This window comes from Neolamprologus multifasciatus, chromosome 7 (genome assembly GCF_963576455.1).
Source record: "Neolamprologus multifasciatus chromosome 7, fNeoMul1.2, whole genome shotgun sequence".
Classification (NCBI taxonomy): Eukaryota; Metazoa; Chordata; class Actinopteri; order Cichliformes; family Cichlidae; genus Neolamprologus; species Neolamprologus multifasciatus.
The window spans coordinates 13,259,783-13,279,363 of NC_140445.1; the positions used below are offsets into that span (position 1 = coordinate 13,259,783).

Consider the following 19,581-nt stretch of genomic DNA (forward strand, 5'->3'; position numbering starts at 1 on the left):
TCTTTAAAATTCTTTAAAAACTGTGATTATGTTAAAAGATGCTTTACTACAGCCGCCTGCCTTGGGTCAGAGGCCAAAATAGATGTAAATAATGGAGGGAAGTGCTTCCATGTTTCTTTGGGGGTTTTTTGCACATTCAGAAGATAAATAACACTTGTACAAAGAAAGATTCATGGGAGACATACCCGAGATGTCTTGGTAAGCTTTAATATGATGCAAACTAACACTTTATCGTCAGGGATAAAGTGTTAGTTCAAAATCTGGTCAACTCAAGGCTTATCAGTCTGTCTAGCTATGAAGCTATGAGCCATTTCACCTGTTATGATCCAAAGTGACAATAGGTGCACTGGAGAGACAACAACAAACAAACCGCCCAAAAAGGAAGATTTTTGCAGGTGATGGCCACAGCCCATTGTTCTCTGTTCTCCCCCCTGACTTATTTTTCTCTATTTTTGCCACTGCTAGTGTTCTTGTCACTATTGGTGGCAGAGATAGGTACGATGAGGGAGTTATTACAAGAGGAGATCTGGACAAGGCCATAGAAGGGCATCATCCCCACAGGATGTGTGAGGAGGACCAGGAATGAACAGGAAGAGTACTACTGCTTCACTACTGTTAAATTACTTTGGTCATTTTGTTTATTCTACTTGCACTGCTCTGTCAATACATTGTTGTGCTAATATGACATAAAGCACTTTAACATTCCATTTGCACATGTACATTTTCAGGTTTTAATTTAAAATTTCCCATTTTTAATTTAAATTTACTTCTTGTTCATAATGTTTTGCACAGTCAATGAGCAGTTCAGGACACATTTCACAGTGTGTTGTATTGTATGGCTATGCATGTGACAAATAAGGAATCTTGAATCTACCCTATAAAATGACCTCCATTCTACTCATGTGCGATTTTCTTACCAGGCAGACATAGTAAAACAGTTTTTAAACTGCCAGGGGTTTAACTGCCAATGCCCAACACCTATTCATAGCTGAGAGCATGACTAGGCCCAATGGTAGAACCTAATTAACTTTGGTCACTCAAGTACAGGCTTCAATGTACTTATACTATGTTATGCCATTTCCTACTTCAGCTCCACTGTATTTTGAATCTAAATATTTTACTTTATGCATCATAACTTTTTTTTTTAAAGCTGGGTACTCATTACTTTGTAGTCTTTACTGTATAAATTTAGTGATATATAATATTTTTATGAATTCAGACCAAATAATGTAATTAATATTATTCTATATAATTAGTGCTTTTACTTTAAAATGTTTAATTATTAAAACTTTTTTATTATTACATAAATAAGATTAAGGGATCTTATATAATTAATAATAAAAGGGTTTTCCTTCACCACTTTGTAAAATAGTTTTTCAGTGATGCTTAAATGACTGCGTAGTACCGCTTTTCACAAAGTCTACATCTGAGAGCTTAAATGTATTACATTTATTTTAATTCAACATGGTATTGGCAGATGGAACAGGAAGTCTTGGTATCTACTCGCTCCACCAGAAGCCTCAAAAAATTGCCCATTGCCCCCAGAAACTATGTCAGCAGGTTGGCTTGGCAGGTGAATTGATAAACCATCTTTCTGTATCCACCCTGGCTGAGTTAAACTAATCAAATAAACAAACCATTTAATGCAATTGGTAAAACAAAATTGTGTGGAAGTCAATCAAAAGTAGGAAAATATTTTTTCTATCATTATCATTTTTTTTAAATGTCTTGTAGTTATGTATTACTAATTAACAACTTAATGGACAATAAAAAGAGGAAGTAATGAATATCACTAAATGAAAAATTAATTATTTAATACTTTACTTGTAAAGAGATTTACAGAGAGAAAAAAGCAACTTGCAACAAAAATGTTATTTAAAAAAAATTTTCTAGAGGCCTTCGACCTTTGACTAAGGTCAAATTAAGAATGCAGATTATTTTCTGACATTTAATGATGAGCTCCTTCGTTTCAATTCAATTTCCTTTTCCTATTAGCTTCGGGATTCATTGTTGGATTAGCTTCATCATATAGCAGTTCTGTGATTTTTTGGTCCCTGGAGAAAAAGCTGTACTATGTTAGCGCTAACATGAATTACACTAGCATCACTGCATGTAGCGCCAGCTTTTTTTTAGGCTTATGTTTGCTTGTGAATATATAGCATCCCAGCAGTACCAGCTAGCTAGCTAGCATTTTTGGTAAGCTAATGTGCTTGTCACAAATAAAGCTCGAAGCAGTTCAAACTTTTAGAACCACTACCGAGCCCTGTTACATTTATACAGTAAGATCAGTGGCTGCCACCGACAGCGTTTAATATAATGATTAAAATGCTGCTGTACACACGGTCATCAGTCCACATTACCCCATAACTTTCTGATTTGGTTCGTCGCAGCAAATGGCTGCCCCTCCATGGGCCTGGTTCTGCTGGAGATCTTGTTGGTTTTTGCCCTATATTAAAGTGCCTCGAGGCAACTGTTGTTATGAATTGGTGTTGTATAATTTAGCGTTAAAACAATTGAGAGAGGATTATTAAAATGATAGCTGACAGTTCTGCCGTTCCTGTATTTTACGGTTTTCTGTTTTAGCAATCACCTTATGCAGAATTTAACTAAAACTTTCAGCAGCACCAGTTTAAAAGTTGCAATATTATTTTTTAGCAATCCCATGTCTTAGGATAGCTACAAACTAAAAATGGTTTCCAATCTACTTTCCTGATAAAGTCAAAATGACACTGACATACTACGGCATCTTATGTTACAAATTGGTATTACACCAAAGCACACCCCAGCTCAACTTAAGTTGGTATCTCTTTAACACAATACATAGATCTTTTGGAAATAAACAGGAGTGTTTCTTTACATTCTGAAGATAGCGATAGTGGCCGATTATAAGCCATTTAAAAAAAAAATCTCTTTTTTTTTTTAAATACATTTTTAAAAAAGATTACAATATGTACCTTAAAAGCAATAATAAACACAAAGACATTTTCCTCTCAAAATCTAATTTAATTAAAGCAAAGTGTTGATTCATTAACAACTTTATAAAACAGTGATTTAGTTACATAAATAAATCGATCAGTGTATCAAATCTTAGTTTTAACTTCATGAGCATGTTGACATGGTTGTACAATCATTTACCTAATATAATAAATAAAAGGGCACATCAATCATTTATAAACAAAAGAGCTACTAGTAGACCTCTAAGAGACGACACTGAAGAAGATGAGATGAGCTTTTCAAGCACAGAATACAGAGCCAGTTCAGCTACAAATCAAAGACACTAAAAGGCCATCATCATGGTCAGTTTGCGTATGAAAAGAGTTTGGTAGTTAGAACTCCCATTTGGTTATTTTAAAGCATTAAGACAAGGCAAGAAAGAAGGCTGTTCTTGTGTGAGGAATTCTAGAGACATGAAGTTAAAGAGGAAGAGACAATACCATTACAATTAAATAAATTTTTTAAAAATGAAGTGGAACAGTCAAGACCTGTTGTACAGAGCAACTTTCTGTCCTGCACAAAGTCAAGAAGTGAGAAAAGGCATGGACTTAAAAAAAAAGCTTCATTTTGTGAGCGAATCACTGCAGAAGGTGGAATGAGGCAGACTTGACCACAATGAGAGAACAGCAGCAGTTGGCAGCTGTATGTTGCTGCCGCTCTGCCTCCTTCAATGACTTGTAAAACCCCTCAGTACACTTCTGTGCTCTGGATAATACCCACTCTGCACGTCCACTTCCTGCCGGCCACTTTCTGCAGTTCATTTCATGTCTGCAGAGCCCAAACAGGGCCCGTAATGCAATGCCAGGCCAACGTTTAGAAGTCCTTCTGATATGTTATGTTTTTCGCTTGTTTCCAAAATTACTGCAGCTTCAAGTATTGTGTCTTACATAGAATATTCTGTCATAAATTAGTTAACATATACATTTTTTCAATATTCGGACATATACTTTCATATATACACAGGACAATAAAATGCTTTTGTTCTTTTTTCTGCCTTTTTTTTGTTTGTTTGTTTCGGGGGTTTTTTTGTTTTGTTTTGTTTTGTGTTTTTGAGAAATCCCTGAGAATATACATAGTTTCCACGAGGATAAGAACTGCGATGGTTTGTCGTCGTGCTATCGTGGCAAATGTGTCCGTCAAATAAGCATACTGAACGTTTGCGACAACACTGCAAAGCCAAAACAACCAGCCTGGAAATGGCAGCGAAATGAATTTTGACGGTGGATTTAGAGCCTTTCTTGAGCAGATGGGTGAGGAGGCCTGGGGGGAAGAGTAAAGCTGGATCCTTTAAAAGAGGTACTCGTTACTTCAAATGGTCCATTTGGTTTAAAGCCATTTGTCTTCTCTTTGAGGCTGTGAGCATTAGCCGAGGAAAGCAGGAGCAGTGCAAGGCAGACATTTTGCCACTGGACAATACAGGAAATACTCAGCGTAAAACCCTCTCACGTTTGTATGTAATGGAAAACAAAATCTTCAAACAAAGTGACAGTTTTGCAAACTAAATACATAGTTTTTGGGTTTTTTTGTTTTGACACATCAATACCAGGGGCCAGATGTATAAACAGTGTGTACAACACTCCCACAGATAAAGTGATGTTTAAAAAGTCTGGTCTATTAAAGGTACCCTGTGGAGTTTTCTTAGAAATGAAGGCAAGTGTTTCTTCCCCCATACAACATCGCAAAATCATTACACTTTATACATTTACGCTTGTTAGTAAGCGGTCTTATTATTTGCTGCCTTTGAAAGACAACTGCCAAGTTTGTTGGTGTGTTGACACAAAAAATTCTGTGAGCTACATTTAAACAAAAAAAGAATCTGCTGCATAATGCTAACGGTGGTCAGCGGGGTACCTTCTAAACATCAGAAAGCAGCAAAAAATAAATAAACAAAAATGTTTGGTATTGGTGAACACTCCAAGATTTTCAGTGTCTATACTGAAAGACACCAAAAAGCAATGGATTTACATTTCATTTGAGTTGCATACTTGGTTTTTTATGCCATCATAAACCAGAATCATTTGAAAGTGCTTTAAGGAAAAGACCATACAACGTTAGAGAAATAACTCTACCATTATCATACACTTGTTGTCAGTGGGAAGGAAGAACTCCCTGAACAGTCTGAACAGGAACTCTAAAATGTAATTCCTGCTTATCTTTTAAACATTTAATAAGAATTATGGTTTGGCGCTACAACATCACAAATTGGTGGAGCGGTACCTATAACTTTGTGATTATATTTCAGTTCAAAGTAATACATTTAATTAGAGATCAAATTACTTAATCTATCCGTGGATCAACAGAAAATAATAGTTGGCAACTATTTAAATAATTAAAAACATTTTCAAAAGAATACTGTCAAATAAGAAAAATTGTTGCTTTTCTGTGTCTCTAATATGATGATGCCACACTGACTCTAGGATGTGGTGATGAGCGGCCATTAAAGGTAAATTCCTTCCTCTGGTTCTCGAAGGCTAAATATAATCACTAGCAGATAAAGCTTTTGGGCATTGCTCTTGCTGCAGTTATGACTATGGTTGTAGCTACTGCTACTGGGGTGAAGATGATTTACAAGTTACATAATGTCTGATTAAAGCCCCAATGGGAACGTCTGTATTTACAGTACTGTCTTGGCCGACATCACAATTGTATGCGTTATAAGAGCTATCTTGGAACGAACATAGTCACAGTATAGCCATTAGCTATCCACCAGTAGCAACTAAGTCTACATTCAGAATTATTTATGTGACAAAAGACTCGGTGCATTTGTATATCTATTTATGGTGAAATAAGCTGGATAAGGACAGAACCGGTATGAAAAGCCTCAAATCTCCCAAACAAAAAAGTGTGTACACTCTGTTTTAGTCTTGGCCCCGGGTGTTGCGCATATGGTTTACAGTCTTTTTTTTCCCCTCCAAATTTTAAACTTTACTCTAAAACCTTTTGGGCCAGATTCTAGTGTTGGCTACCCAACACTAGAATCTGTGTGTGATCATGCTTGGTAACGTTTTAACGTCACAGTCTTAAATAATTGTCTTGAGGAAATCGTGTTTTGTTATCCATCAGACCCAGCAGTCCTAAAACACAGAAATAAGATTCACATGTAAGTTGTTTTAGGTGGATTTTCACTTCAAGTTAGAAAGGATTTTAAAAAAGGAGACAACAAACAAAACAACAACAACAAAAATACAATTTGGTCATATGATCGTCTTTTAACCAAATCTCTCTCGAACAAGCATCATGAGCTTCTTCTTGCCCTTGTATATCTGTTTTAGGTTGTCTATGAACTGTGTGAACTGGATGTGTCCGTCGTGTGCCATGAGAAATGTTTCTCTGGCTTTGCTAAGGAACTCGATGAACTCGCTGTAGTGGCGTGGGCTGATGTGCGTCAGCCGAGAGTGCGTTGTGTTGATGTAGGCCCCGATTGTGGCGTCCAGTAGCTGCCTGAGTGGAGTTTTGTCCAGAGACATCAGCTTTCCAGAGTTTCTGCGACTGTGTAGTGCCACCATGCCACCTGGTGTTGTTAGAGTGCACCGGCGTAAAATGTCCGACAAGACAGTGGCACACTTCACACTCTTCACCACTAGAGGGATGACGGCTGCCAGTTCGTTTTTACCCAGGGAGTGGCTGAGAGCACATGCCCAGAGCACATCATTAATGGCCGGGTGTGTGTCTTGGTTGTAGCTTAGGTTCAGGTGAGTCATGGCTAACGTTGCTAGTTTGTATGCCCTTGCTGGATAACCGCGGTGCTCCATGTAGCGTGCTATTGTAAACAGCTGTGTGTAGTTCATTCCAGTGGCAGCTGCATCCAGTACAATCTTATAGGCTGTTTCAAAGGCATTATGGTCCTTTTCACAGAGTGTCAAAGCTGAGAGGGCACAGTTTTGGGGGTCCTTCATGGCACACTGCAGGGCTAAGGTGCGGGCAGAGTTGGCCAGGTTCTCCTGCTGATGGCAGTCCAGATGCAGGCGGACAATAGTGCTGTTGGACATGACAGTGCTAGCCACAACACTGGTTGCTTCAGTGGGGGTAAAGAGGGTGAACCAGTTCTGCATGATGCTGTCCAGAGCAAACACGCCTAGAAAGACAGAAAAAGAAATCTTAGCTTGACAGTTAAGAGGTTTTTAAAGTGAAGCTTTCAATCGCAAATGTCACTAAGTATGCTCTACATTTACCACATTTCCCGATGAAAGTCTAGTACCGAAAGCGTGTAAAGTGTAAATCATAAGACAGGAGATCTAGTGATGCTGAAAACGGAAACATCATTATCCTTCCATGCAAAAACCTTGAACGAATCCAAGCAGAAATAAAAAGGCAATCTAAAATGACTACTACAGGGTTCCTCTAATGTGATCAGTGTATGGAGCTGTTATATTTTGAACCTTTCAAAACCACCGTAAATATTTTATTTAACAAAACATGCAATACAGTTCTGATCTGGCTTTGTAAATGAAAATTATTAATTAAAACGGCTTTTTACATTGTAATTGGACAGTTTGTTGCTAATTCCTCTGGCATTATATGATTTGGCCCCCACTCCACACCAGGCTGGCATTTTCTCAATGAATCCATTCAAAGTCCGCTCACAGAAACAGGGTCCCCTTGTCACTACCCTGCATTCACAAGAGATCATCTGGAAGGAGGGTTTTCCTCTGTAGAGCTCCCTCCCTCTGGACTTAGCTTCCTGTCCACTTCAGGGAAATCAGCCACTGGGTTTCAGTATTCAAGGCCAAACATAAGGCCCACTTAATCAGCCAACAGCCCACAATCTCCCATAATTACTGACCTTCCAGTCATTCCATCTCCCTTGCAGAGAGCTTTCCAAAACCCACTTATGAAGTCTGACCTGCTGTTTTGCAAAAGTCCCTAAATCTCTAAGCATTCACAGGCACAAACATCTTTACAATCTATTTGTAGCTAACTGTTTGCTATTCCCTTCCCACAACAGGGCACAGCAGGCCTGTCGAGCTTTTTCTACACATGTATGAGTAGACTCTGTGGTGCAACAGAAAGACAAACTGAACTGCATTGTACTTTATACAAAATTTAACCACAAGCACAGCAGCAGTGTAAGAACTGAAATAAACAGTGTGCTTAAAAAAGCAGTCCGTTTATTGCTGGTTACTCATGATAACAGCATAACATAAATGATACTCTTCTCCAACTTCATGTCTTGGACTCCTGTTTTAAGTCCACGCTTTAAGGCCAAGCCTCCCTGAAGCCAACTCTCTTCTAATTGGCTGTTCCTTCCAAACATAATTTTAGTTTAATTATTAGACAGTGTTGACTATGTTATTGTATGTTAAAGTATTCAGATACAACCTAACCTGTTACTTTTTAAGTTGCATAACCGATTAAATGTTATTGCATGACCAAGATTTGCGCTGATTCTGTCTCATAGATGGCAGGGGAACAAACAACATGGCCTTTACACTGTGCTTTTCGCATTTTTGGGGCTCAACTGATACGTTTTTGTCAGCAGCTAAAGGCCATAATTTAAATAGCACCACAACTGCTCCAAAGCAGTTTAGGCAAAGAATGATGCCCATGTTACAACTCTAAACAACCAGCTTTCACGACCCCATTTCCTCTGACGGTATGGGGGTGAATGAGTGGAATTGGCATGTTGCATATATGGAAAAGCACCATCAATGCTGAAAGGTGTATACAGGTTACAGACTTTTCACCAACTGAAAACATTTGGCCCATCATGAAACAAAAAACGAGACAAAAAATAAATAAAGAAATAAAAACCAGACTGTTGAGAACCTACAATCTAATATCAGACAAGAAAAGGACAAGATTCCTCTCCTGGAAGTCCAGCAAAAGGGTTCCTCAGTTCCCAGATGTTCACAAACTGTTGTATTGTTAAAAGATAAAGGGGTAAACATTAACCTACACTAATGTTTTTTGAGACATGCTGCCTCTGCCAAATTGAAAAATGAACCAATATTTTTCTTAAAATGGTACATGTTACATTTTACGCATGTTCTCCATGTCATATTGTGTATAAAATATGGGTTTATGAGATTTGTAAATCATTGCATTCTGCCTTTGGGGCATGAAAATTTGCTGGTCAAATTCCAACTGAAAGAGTATCCAGTGTAAAACTCAACACACACACCAAAGTCAAACATGTGGTGTGTGTGTAGCATAATGTACATTAGGCAGCACACAGTACATTTAGCAAACAGTGACAAGCTAAATGCAAAGGAGTGTTAATTTTGTTTACACAAAGGTACTCAATTACTTTTCTCAGTACTTCATACTGTAATTCTAAGGGGGCATTTTTATTGGCAGTAAACTACTTTATGTAAGGGTGAAATTAAGAATTATTTACCTACATTTACTTTCGCTGAAAAAAAAGAAATACTTTTTTAGTCTCTTATTTAGCACTAGAAGTGCTAATATATTTTAGTAGTCCAGATGTCTACTGTGACACGGGACAGCCGTGTTTTTTTTTACCAGCTGAGGAACTAAACCAATATCATGCCAGTCTCCATGCTAATGTTTATCTTATTTTATTTGTTTTATTTGTTAATCTTAACAAATAAAAAAGTCACGCTAACACTCCCATATGGAAAAGATATATATAAATCTTATAAAGTTTGTATCTGTCTTGTGTGAAACTTGTATGAAAAGCATACAAAAGTGAAAACAGATATAAGATCCCTTGAAAAAATATATAAATGAAACTTGTATGTTTTAGATACTTACTAAAACAATATATAAAAGTAATGAGAAAGTTGCCACTTTCATGAGTAAATCATATAAGCCTTATATGATTCACTACATGAAGTAGGCCACATCTTATGCAAGTCTTTTGCAAGTTTTTACTATTTCTTTTCCATATGGGACTGCTGCAATGCTCTCACTCTTAAACCTGTGCATGGCACATATAAGAGGTTTTATCCCAAAATTTTGCCATTAGATGATATTAATATGCAGGTTATAATATGCAGAAACACAATTTATATAAAAAAGACACCATTGACACCTCTGACACGATTAGCACTGTAAAGAGGGTGTGTGTCACGATTTCCTCTGGTATGAAAAACTCACCGACTTCAGTAGCACAGGTGACAAGCCAGCGCACCATCTCTCTCCGACGCCAGTTCAGTGTAGACAGGGTCATCCTCATCACCTTTACAAAACACAAAATTAAAGTCTGCACAGTGTGTGTGTGTGTGTGGGTTCCTGTCTAGCTATCTTTGTGAGGACCGAAATCTGCATTCTACTATACTTGTGAGAACCAACAGTAACTTGTGAGGACACACTCAACGGTCCTCACAAATTTGAAGGCATTTTTGAGGCATTTTGTGGTTTTAGTGTCAGGGTTACAATTACGTTGTGGTTAGGTTTAGGGTGAGGGTTAGGATTAGGGTTGGACATTCATTTTTAATGGTTAGGGTTAGGGTGAGGGGCTAGGGAAAGCATTATGTCAATGAAGGTCCTCATTAAGATAGTTGAATGGGGTTTAGCCTGTGCTATTTATAACTGTGTGTGTGTGTGTGTGTGTGTGTGTGTGTGTGTGTGTGTGTGTGTGTGTGTGTGTGTGTGTTTCTTTACCTGAAGGCCCAGCTCCAGGGAAACCTTGAGCAGCGTGAGGTCAGGCAGGCTGTCCATGAGAGTGGCGATTTTGAAGGCATCCTGGGCCAGTTTAAAGATGTGGGAGGAGGAGTGGATGTTCTTCTGGATTGACTCTAACACAGTTTCTAGCTTGCGAGCATCACCTGGTAACACATCAAACAAAGCAAATGGAGACAATGAAGCAAAGTCACTATCATCTTCTCTATGGAATCTGGTTTATTGGATTCATTTTAAATTGTTACCAAATACGACTTGTTTATATCCACACAAACGTCTGATGTTATGTTACAGAAATAAGCGTATCACAAGAACTAGACAGACCAATTCTGAAAGTGTCTGGAAGTGTGACCCTAATATAAATGTACTTCAGAAAATTGCTACTAAGGCAGTCTTGTTGTTACCAAAACATAAACATTTTGTGATATATCCCTTTGTCTAGCTTGCCCACCGAACAAAACGTTATTTAAAGGGAATCTATTTTTATTTCCATCCACTCTTTTATATACTCGTTTTTAAAAATTCCATCTATCCCTGCACCCTACGCACTCCGAAACGAGAGGTTTTTGTCATGGTCCCCGCACCTCGCCAGCTGACAGCAGTCAGGCGCTATGTTTTGTTTTGTTTATTCTCCTCTCTTGCCTCTGCTCTCTTTCTCTCTCGTCCTCTCTCTTTCTCCTGCCGGGGCGGAGCTCAGTATGGGCTCCCGCCCCTGGCCCACGCACCTGGGGATGATCAGCACACCTGCCGCTGATTACGAGAATTAGAGTACTACTTAAGATGGCGAGTCTGCTCTACTCGTTGCTGGATCGTTGAGCCATCAGTGTCAGTCGTCCTGCACTCTGCAAAGTTTTGGTCGTGAGTACGTCTGAACCTGGAGACTAACTGTTTCTCTGTCTGTGAATAGATTCCCCCCCGGACCCGTTTCCCTGTGCACTGTGACTGAGCGTGAGCAAGAGTGGTAGAGGAAAGAAGAGGAGCTGTGTGTGTTTGCGAGAGCTGTATGGGTATCTCCCCTCCCTGGACTCCTGCCCCTTTCACTCCCGGACCCTGGAACCCCGGCCCCTTTTCCCCAGACACCGTTGTGTGTGTATATATATGTCACTGTGGAGAACACTGTAAATAAATTCACTTTTGATTTGAAGGAACTTGTGGTCTGCGCCTGAGTCCGCTCCGCTAACCGTGACAGTTTTAGTCACTGCCCCTTAAGCCAACTTGCTTAATTTCTTCTTTCTGATTGGCTTTCTGATTGGCTGCCCCTTGTCAATCCCAGGTAGTACTCTTAAACCAAATCCATGTGCCTGATAAGATCATATATATATATATATATATATATATATATATATATATATATATATATATATACACACACACATACATACACACACAAAATACAGAATGTCACCAGGCAGGCCCTCTAATAATACCACATCATTATAACTTTCTATATTTCTGGTAACGTTCCTGAACAAACATTTCAACATTCCCACTTCACACAGCAGCTGCTCCGGTGTGCAAAGTTCTTTACTGAATAAATGCCTTCAAGCAAGACTTGCAGTATTTGAACATTTATTGCCTGTTCAACACTATGTTTCTGTTTTTCATGTGCTTTGATCACACATTTCCAAAAGATATTTAAAGTAAAATCTTAATTAATGTAAATGGGTGAACACAGCAGAAAGTGTAACCTGAATTGTGTATTGTTTGCACGCAGCTCAGTTTGACACAATTATCCTCCTGACAACTATTTAGGATGACAGACTTTTTGCACCTTCTTTCCATGTGGTGCTTTGAAACAGCTAAAAACACTTTCCCTTCAGATGTAATCAGAAACTAAGTTATTTTGAGGGTACTCTAGCTCTTACATGTCCTGGGTACCTGCAGGTTTTTTTCCAAGGTTTTTTTTTTCCAAAATAGTTTCTCTCGCTTGCCATAGGTAGCAAATTTTACTTTAGTCTTGTATGATGTCGCACATGTCAGAAAACATTAAATACCTCTAAACTAAAGGCGAGATTGCTCTGACAGGAGGCTGTTCAGTTTTTTTTGAGAAGTCTAAGTTGACACCATCAGCCTGAGAAGATGCAGCATCTCCTCAGCTCACTGTGCCTTCCATCCAATTTCCTGTTTATCCTGGTTGAGGCTGTTCTAATTTAATTCATTTTATCATTGAAAATAATTCCCACATACTGTGGGGAAGTACTGAAATTGGTGATAAGCAGCATAAAGGATATTACCATCAGAGCAATATTAGGGCTGTCACGGTATCAGATTTTCACTTCACAATTTATTGTGGAAAAAAAAGGTTGCCATCGTTTCCATGGTATCAGTTTTTAGATTTTAAACGTTTCATCTTTTTCTTCCCATTCCTTCTGTCTTCTACACAATCATCTTCTTTAGTCTTTATTGTTTCCTGCCTTTGTGTCTAGATGTTTGGTTTTGGTTACTTCCTGTTTTACTTTGAAGGTTGGTTGGTCTTTTGTTGCTGTTTTACTTTTGCTTGCGTTCTTTTTCCCCAGTTCTGATTATTGGCCCTGCCCTCAGTGCTTTTCTATGTTTCAGTGTTTTCACCTGATTACCATACCCTCCCTTTGCGTGCACACTTTCTCAAAATCAGACATTTCTTCTCCCTCATTCCATATGCGTCAAGTGGCCCCTTTTGTTTTACTTATTGGTTTTGGGTCACTTTGGGATTTTTTTGACAGTCTTTCCTTTTGCTGTTTAACCTGTATTTGCGTGTTGCATGATGAATAAACATCGCCCCAAAGCCTACAGGTGGATGCTGGGGTGGTGTAGGGGTGTGTTTGATGGAGTCATTTACCTGAACTCTACAATAAATAGTAGTAGTAATTTCCCCTATATTGCAGCACTGTGAAATAAAAGATAATATTTTTCATATGTGCATTACTGACAGCATTGATGTTTCATTTTAAAATTTGATGGTTATCATGAATATCGGGTATTTCTATTTCTATCTCTGTATATATAATTCTGTATGATCATAAAACACCTCAAAATGCACTTTTCCAATCTTGAGTCAATGTACGTTTGTGTACCTTTAGCAGCAGTGAGCATCGTGGAGGCCAGTTCACACTGTTGAGTCTCTATGTGGCTTAGAGTGAACCAGCGAGGGTATCGGTTGGGCACCACCGACACTATGTGGTGAGGCCGAGACAAGTCACTAGAGGGGTTTGTGGACTCCAGGACCGGCAACCTGAGCTCAGATGGAAAAAATTGTATTAGTTCTTTATTAGACAGGAAGAGATGTGACCTCTCAGAAGAACACTTCATGGAGGTAAACAAGTTATCAGAGTGTAATGTTTCCCTTACAGGATCAATCAATAGTTTTTCAGTGCGTGTCCGCACACCTGAGCTCAGGTGGATCTTTGCCTCAGGCTATGAACACTGAGAAAAGGATGGATTTAAAAATAACTGTTCCTTTTCAGCCAAACCACAGAGATGTTCTACCCGGATATAGCTGATGTACTTTTATAATCATCTTTTGTTTTTAGGTCTGGGGGGGGAAAAAGTCTGATCGATTTACATAATATAAAAATCAGAGAAGTTTAATTTAAACAAGACGAAATAAAGGTTCCCGTGGTGGTCTAGAAGCAAACCAACAGTGTGTATTTATTATTCACACATTTTTCTAAAACTCCTCCTCAGCATTCTTGAATTATTCAGTGAATATTCCAGCAAAAGGAGGTTTTATCATTAAACAGTGTCCCAGATAACTCCTCAGTCTGCCTCTCTTCTTTTTCCATCTCTAAATCATGAACCAGTGGAGACTTAAAGCGGGCAGAGAGGCAGGTTATACTAGGAGGTGGTGTTAAAATTCCAGCCTTAATCAGTCTTTATATAAATGCACATTTTCCTTCTCTCTTTCAGGCATGCAGACTAAAACTGATCCTCTGTAGTGAACGTCTAGAGGATGACTTGGATGATGGACTGTCATCATTAACCCCCCAACTTCCTTCCTTCCAACATGAAGGAAGTCTGAATGAAAATGATCGCCTGAAAATGTTAGCTTAGCTCCACTATTTGCATGTTTTTTTTTTTTAGTTTCTCAGCCATTTCGTCTTGCCTAATCTAGACATCTATTTTTTACTATGAGTTCTAGATAAAATATTTTTTGTTTAGTTTTTGCTAGCTTCATTTCCTCAAGAGATTTTGCCTTTTGTTGGCCCGTCATTTTAAATAATCTATGTTTCAAGTTTCTGCAGTAATTCTGTAGGTAATAACCACAAACCTTTCTAAAGTTACACTTCAACCTGATGTACACTTTCTTATGTGCAGGCACATGCTGCACAGTATAAATGGTGGCTACTAACGTAGGCTTAATATAGAAATATGAATCATGTATTGTAATTTCTATGACTTCCTCAGTTAAATAAAGGTGACGTTGACTTACTGCATCAGCCTGTGGTACAAAAATACCATTTTGTACACAAGACAGCCCTTATAACACAACACGACCTAGTTCAGCTTCAGTTGATATAGCTTCAATATAATACACAGATTTATTTTTATTTTTTTAATTTCTTTTAGGTCACTTTGGTGGTTTGTTCACATTCTGTTAACAGCTTCAGGAACTTACAATAAGTACCTTTATCACTGATGTTATACAAGTACAAAAGGTACTATATCAGTGGTGGATACTAGTATTCTGTCCTTTTTAAAAAATCCTGTTTTCAATGGTTGTTGTACTGCCACTGAAATCACACATGAGTATTTTTCCATACAGGATATTTAGAATTAGGTCCTATGACGATATAGTTTGGAGGTGGGGGAAAATAAAAGACAGGCGATAAAGGAAATTACCTTGAACTGTCACCTTGTCTATCCATTCAAAAACAAGCAACTGGAAAGTGAAACATCCTGTTTTCAGAATGTTGTTGGTTTTGTTTTTATGTTTTCTCATGTCTATATTTAAACTACATTTAAATATAGACAGCATGTAACTCACCTCATAGCCCTCAGTGCAATTCTATATGCCAGTTCAGCATCGTGAGGTAGCAGGGAGGTGAACAGAAACTTGGCAAAAGTGTGCATGGGGACACTCTCTCTGTAGAGTATTTCCCCCAGACCACTGTAAGGACCAGCTGGAAGAAACAAGAAACACATGGATCAGTTCAGTCTGTACAGAGTCGACATGAATACAGATGAGTGCAGAGAAGAGCTTCATATATGACTGGGTGGTAACCCTATGTACCAGATTGCTTCCCAGCCTGACGTTAACAAGTTTGATAGTGCTGATTAAACCCACAAAGCAAAGCTGAAGTGTGTGAGTCAGCTCTGTATCAGAGGGTTGATCACTGTGTTGGTGAAACAGAAAGCAGAAACGTTTTGCTTTTAAACTGTGCAAGAGGACATCCTGAAACATGTCAATCTGCATGTAGTTCTAAAGAAAATGAAACAGCTTCTAGGAAAAGCTTTCAAGTGCTGGTGTGGTGGCACAAAAAGGGCTTATTTCATATAATCGCTTCTATTAAATTCAATATTGGTTTTCTCTAAGACAATAATTCAGTTAAATTAAAGAAGTTATTGGATTTAATTGAAATGCTGGGGTCATTCACAATTTTCTCATGCTTTATTTCTTTATACGTTATAAATAAAAGAGCTAAAATGCGTTAAAAGAAATAAAGATTTACAGACTTTGATAATATATATTAAAATGATTATTTCCTTCACTTTTTTAAGCCTTGCAGCTGTTAGTGGATAACTGCCCGGTTCTTTGTGGAATATACAATAAGCAATTTTTTCACTCACACACTCCAAGCTCACTGGTTTTTATTTCGTATTCAAGTCTCTTTTTAAAAATGAAAAAGAAAATCACAATTATGTAGTTTCATTTTTAAATTCTCAGATCACCTGGAACAGTTTTTTTCTACACTAAAATAAATAAACTATTTTTAACTGTAAACGAATATACATTTGGTACTTCTGGCCGATTATGGTTTTTAGTGAAAGTTCAGTTTTGTATTAGAAATTAATCTTTTTAACATCTTAACCTGGAATCTGCAAACAATTTGCATGAAAAGACTAAAAACAACAGTGAGTTAGGTTTGTTCTGCTGTACGTGAGAAGTAAACTAAAACAGACTACAATGTGTAGTGTCGCACAATGTGTCGCACAATACAACAGTGTTGACTCATGGATGTGCTTTTAATATGCTTTTGGAGAACAGCGGAGCTTTCTGGCACAGGAAATGTCAGCTTTTAGTGGGCTTTTGCTGACAATAGAATAGAGTAGAATATCACGAGATTATTTTGTGTTAACATTTTTTTCATAATATCAGGACAGCGAATAATTTTACCCAATAAACACAACCATGGTGTGCAAAAGACATATTGGCAGGAAAACTAGAGCCCTAAAAAACACACACACAGACAAATACACAGCGACAACAGACTGACAATGCAAACAAGTCCACAATTGTAAATACGGGACTCCAAACGAAGTGTAAACGTACATGTACAGCACAGAACCTGCAAAGTACACAGAGTTAACAACCCTGTACACACTGAGTCTGTTCTTTAAGCTGTCTGTGGGTCAGGGTGTGAAATGGAAATTTTCTTCTCACCACCTTTTCATGCACACCATTATGAACTCTTTATGAAATCTTGCCATTTCTTTATTAACATGAGTCCAGGGTCAAAGAATTTGATGCACAATTATTTGGGATTTTCTTCAGTAAAAACAAGGTCATATTTAGGACACTTAATATCCTGGACGAAAACCAATTGACCACAAGATTTGAACGAGGAACCTTCTTCTTGAATTTTACACTTTTAAAGATCAATGTTTTGTAGTCATTCAGCCCAAACATTCACATTCACGAGGAGTGCATCTCAACTTTTAACCTAATGTGTAGGGTTAAAGATGCTAGAGGGTTGCAGGCTAGCTTAGCTTGACATAGAGGCTGTTTTTGCTTACCTGGTCCAGTCCAAAGGCAACAAAATCTCACTAAGTAGCATTGTGCAATCTAGTAAAAATTTTATTTATTTTTATATATATATACATACATACATACACACACACACACACACACACACACATATATATATATATACATATATATACATACACACACACACACACACACACACACACACATATACACATATACATACATACAGTGGAGCAAAAAAGTATTTAGTCAGCCACCGATTGTGCAAGTTCCCCCACTTAAAATGATGACAGAGGTCAGTAATTTGCACCAGAGGTACACTTCAACTGTGAGAGACAGAATGTGAAAAAAAAAATCCATGAATTCACATGGTAGGATTTGTAAAGAATTTATTCGTAAATCAGGGTGGAAAATAAGTATTTGGTCAATAACAAAAATACAACTCAATACTTTGTAACATAACCTTTGTTGGCAATAACAGAGGTCAAACGTTTACTATAGGTCTTTACCAGGTTTGCACACACAGTAGCTGGTATTTTGGCCCATTCCTCCATGCAGATCTTCTCAAGAGCAGTGATGTTTTGGGGCTGTCGCCGAGCAACACGGACTTTCAACTCCCGCCACAGATTTTCTATGGGGTTGAGGTCTGGAGACTGGCTAGGCCACTCCAGGACTTTCAAATGCTTCTTACGGAGCCACTCCTTTGTTGCCCGGGCGGTGTGTTTTGGATCATTGTCATGTTGGAAGACCCAGCCTCGTTTCATCTTCAAAGTTCTCACTGATGGAAGGAGGTTTTGGCTCAAAATCTCACGATACTTGGCCCCATTCATTCTGTCCTTAACACGGATCAGTCGTCCTGTCCCCTTGGCAGAAAAACAGCCCCATAGCATGATGTTTCCACCCCCATGCTTCACAGTAGGTATGGTGTTCTTGGGATGCAACTCAGTATTCTTCTTCCTCCAAACACGACGAGTTGAGTTTATACCAAAAAGTTCTACTTTGGTTTCATCTGACCACATGACATTCTCCCAATCCTCTGCTGTATCATCCATGTGCTCTCTGGCAAACTTCAGACGGGCCTGGACATGCACTGGCTTCAGCAGCGGAACACGTCTGGCACTGCGGGATTTGATTCCCTGCCGTTGTAGTGTGTTACTGATGGTGACCTTTGTTACTTTGGTCCCAGCTCTCTGCAGGTCATTCACCAGGTCCCCCCGTGTGGTTCTGGGATCTTTGCTCACCGTTCTCATGATCATTTTGACCCCACGGGATGAGATCTTGCGTGGAGCCCCAGATCGAGGGAGATTATCAGTGGTCTTGTGTGTCTTCCATTTTCTGATGATTGCTCCCACAGTTGATTTTTTCACACCAAGCTGCTTGCCTATTGTAGATTCACTCTTCCCAGTCTGGTGCAGGTCTACAATTCTTTTCCTGGTGTCCTTCGAAAGCTCTTTGGTCTTGGCCATGGCGGCGTTTGGAGTCTGACTGGTTGAGGCTGTGGACAGGTGTCTTTTATACAGATGATGAGGTCAAACAGGTGCCATTCATACAGGTAACGAGTGGGGGACAGAAAAGCTTCTTACAGAAGACGTTACAGGTCTGTGAGAGCCAGGGATTTTCCTTGTTTGAGGTGACCAAATACTTATTTTCCACCCTGATTTACGAATAAATTCTTTACAAATCCTACCATGTGAATTCATGGATTTTTTTTTCACATTCTGTCTCTCACAGTTGAAGTGTACCTCTGGTGCAAATTACTGACCTCTGTCATCATTTTAAGTGGGGGAACTTGCACAATCGGTGGCTGACTAAATACTTTTTTGCCCCACTGTATGTATGTATGTATATATATATATATATATATATATATATATATATATATATATATATACATACATATATACATATATATATATATATATATATATATATATATATATATATATATTAGGGGTGCAACGATACACAAAATTCACGGTTCGGTTCGGTTCGATACTTTGGTGTCACGGTTCGATATTTTTTCGATACAAAAAAAATGTTCATGCCTTTTTATTAATTTGTCATTTATTAAATTTTCACGGCACATTCTGCACCAC

At 38.4% G+C, this 19,581-nt stretch overlaps 1 protein-coding gene across 1 annotated transcript in view; it reads right to left on the reverse strand.

Moving 5' to 3' along the window:
- Positions 1 to 3,805: 3,805 nt before the first annotated feature.
- The window catches only part of LOC146513902 (zinc finger SWIM domain-containing protein 6-like), a 56,629-nt gene continuing 40,853 nt past the window's right edge, over positions 3,806 to 19,581 (reverse strand). Inside the window, exons 10-14 of the mRNA XM_085166692.1 lie at positions 15,542 to 15,677; positions 13,632 to 13,789; positions 10,561 to 10,724; positions 10,054 to 10,135; positions 3,806 to 7,069 (exon numbers count right to left, since the gene is read on the reverse strand). Of these exons, the coding sequence (XP_085022818.1) occupies positions 6,204 to 7,069; positions 10,054 to 10,135; positions 10,561 to 10,724; positions 13,632 to 13,789; positions 15,542 to 15,677 (1,406 nt within the window). The 3' untranslated portion in view covers positions 3,806 to 6,203. The remainder of the gene's footprint in view (positions 7,070 to 10,053; positions 10,136 to 10,560; positions 10,725 to 13,631; positions 13,790 to 15,541; positions 15,678 to 19,581) is intronic.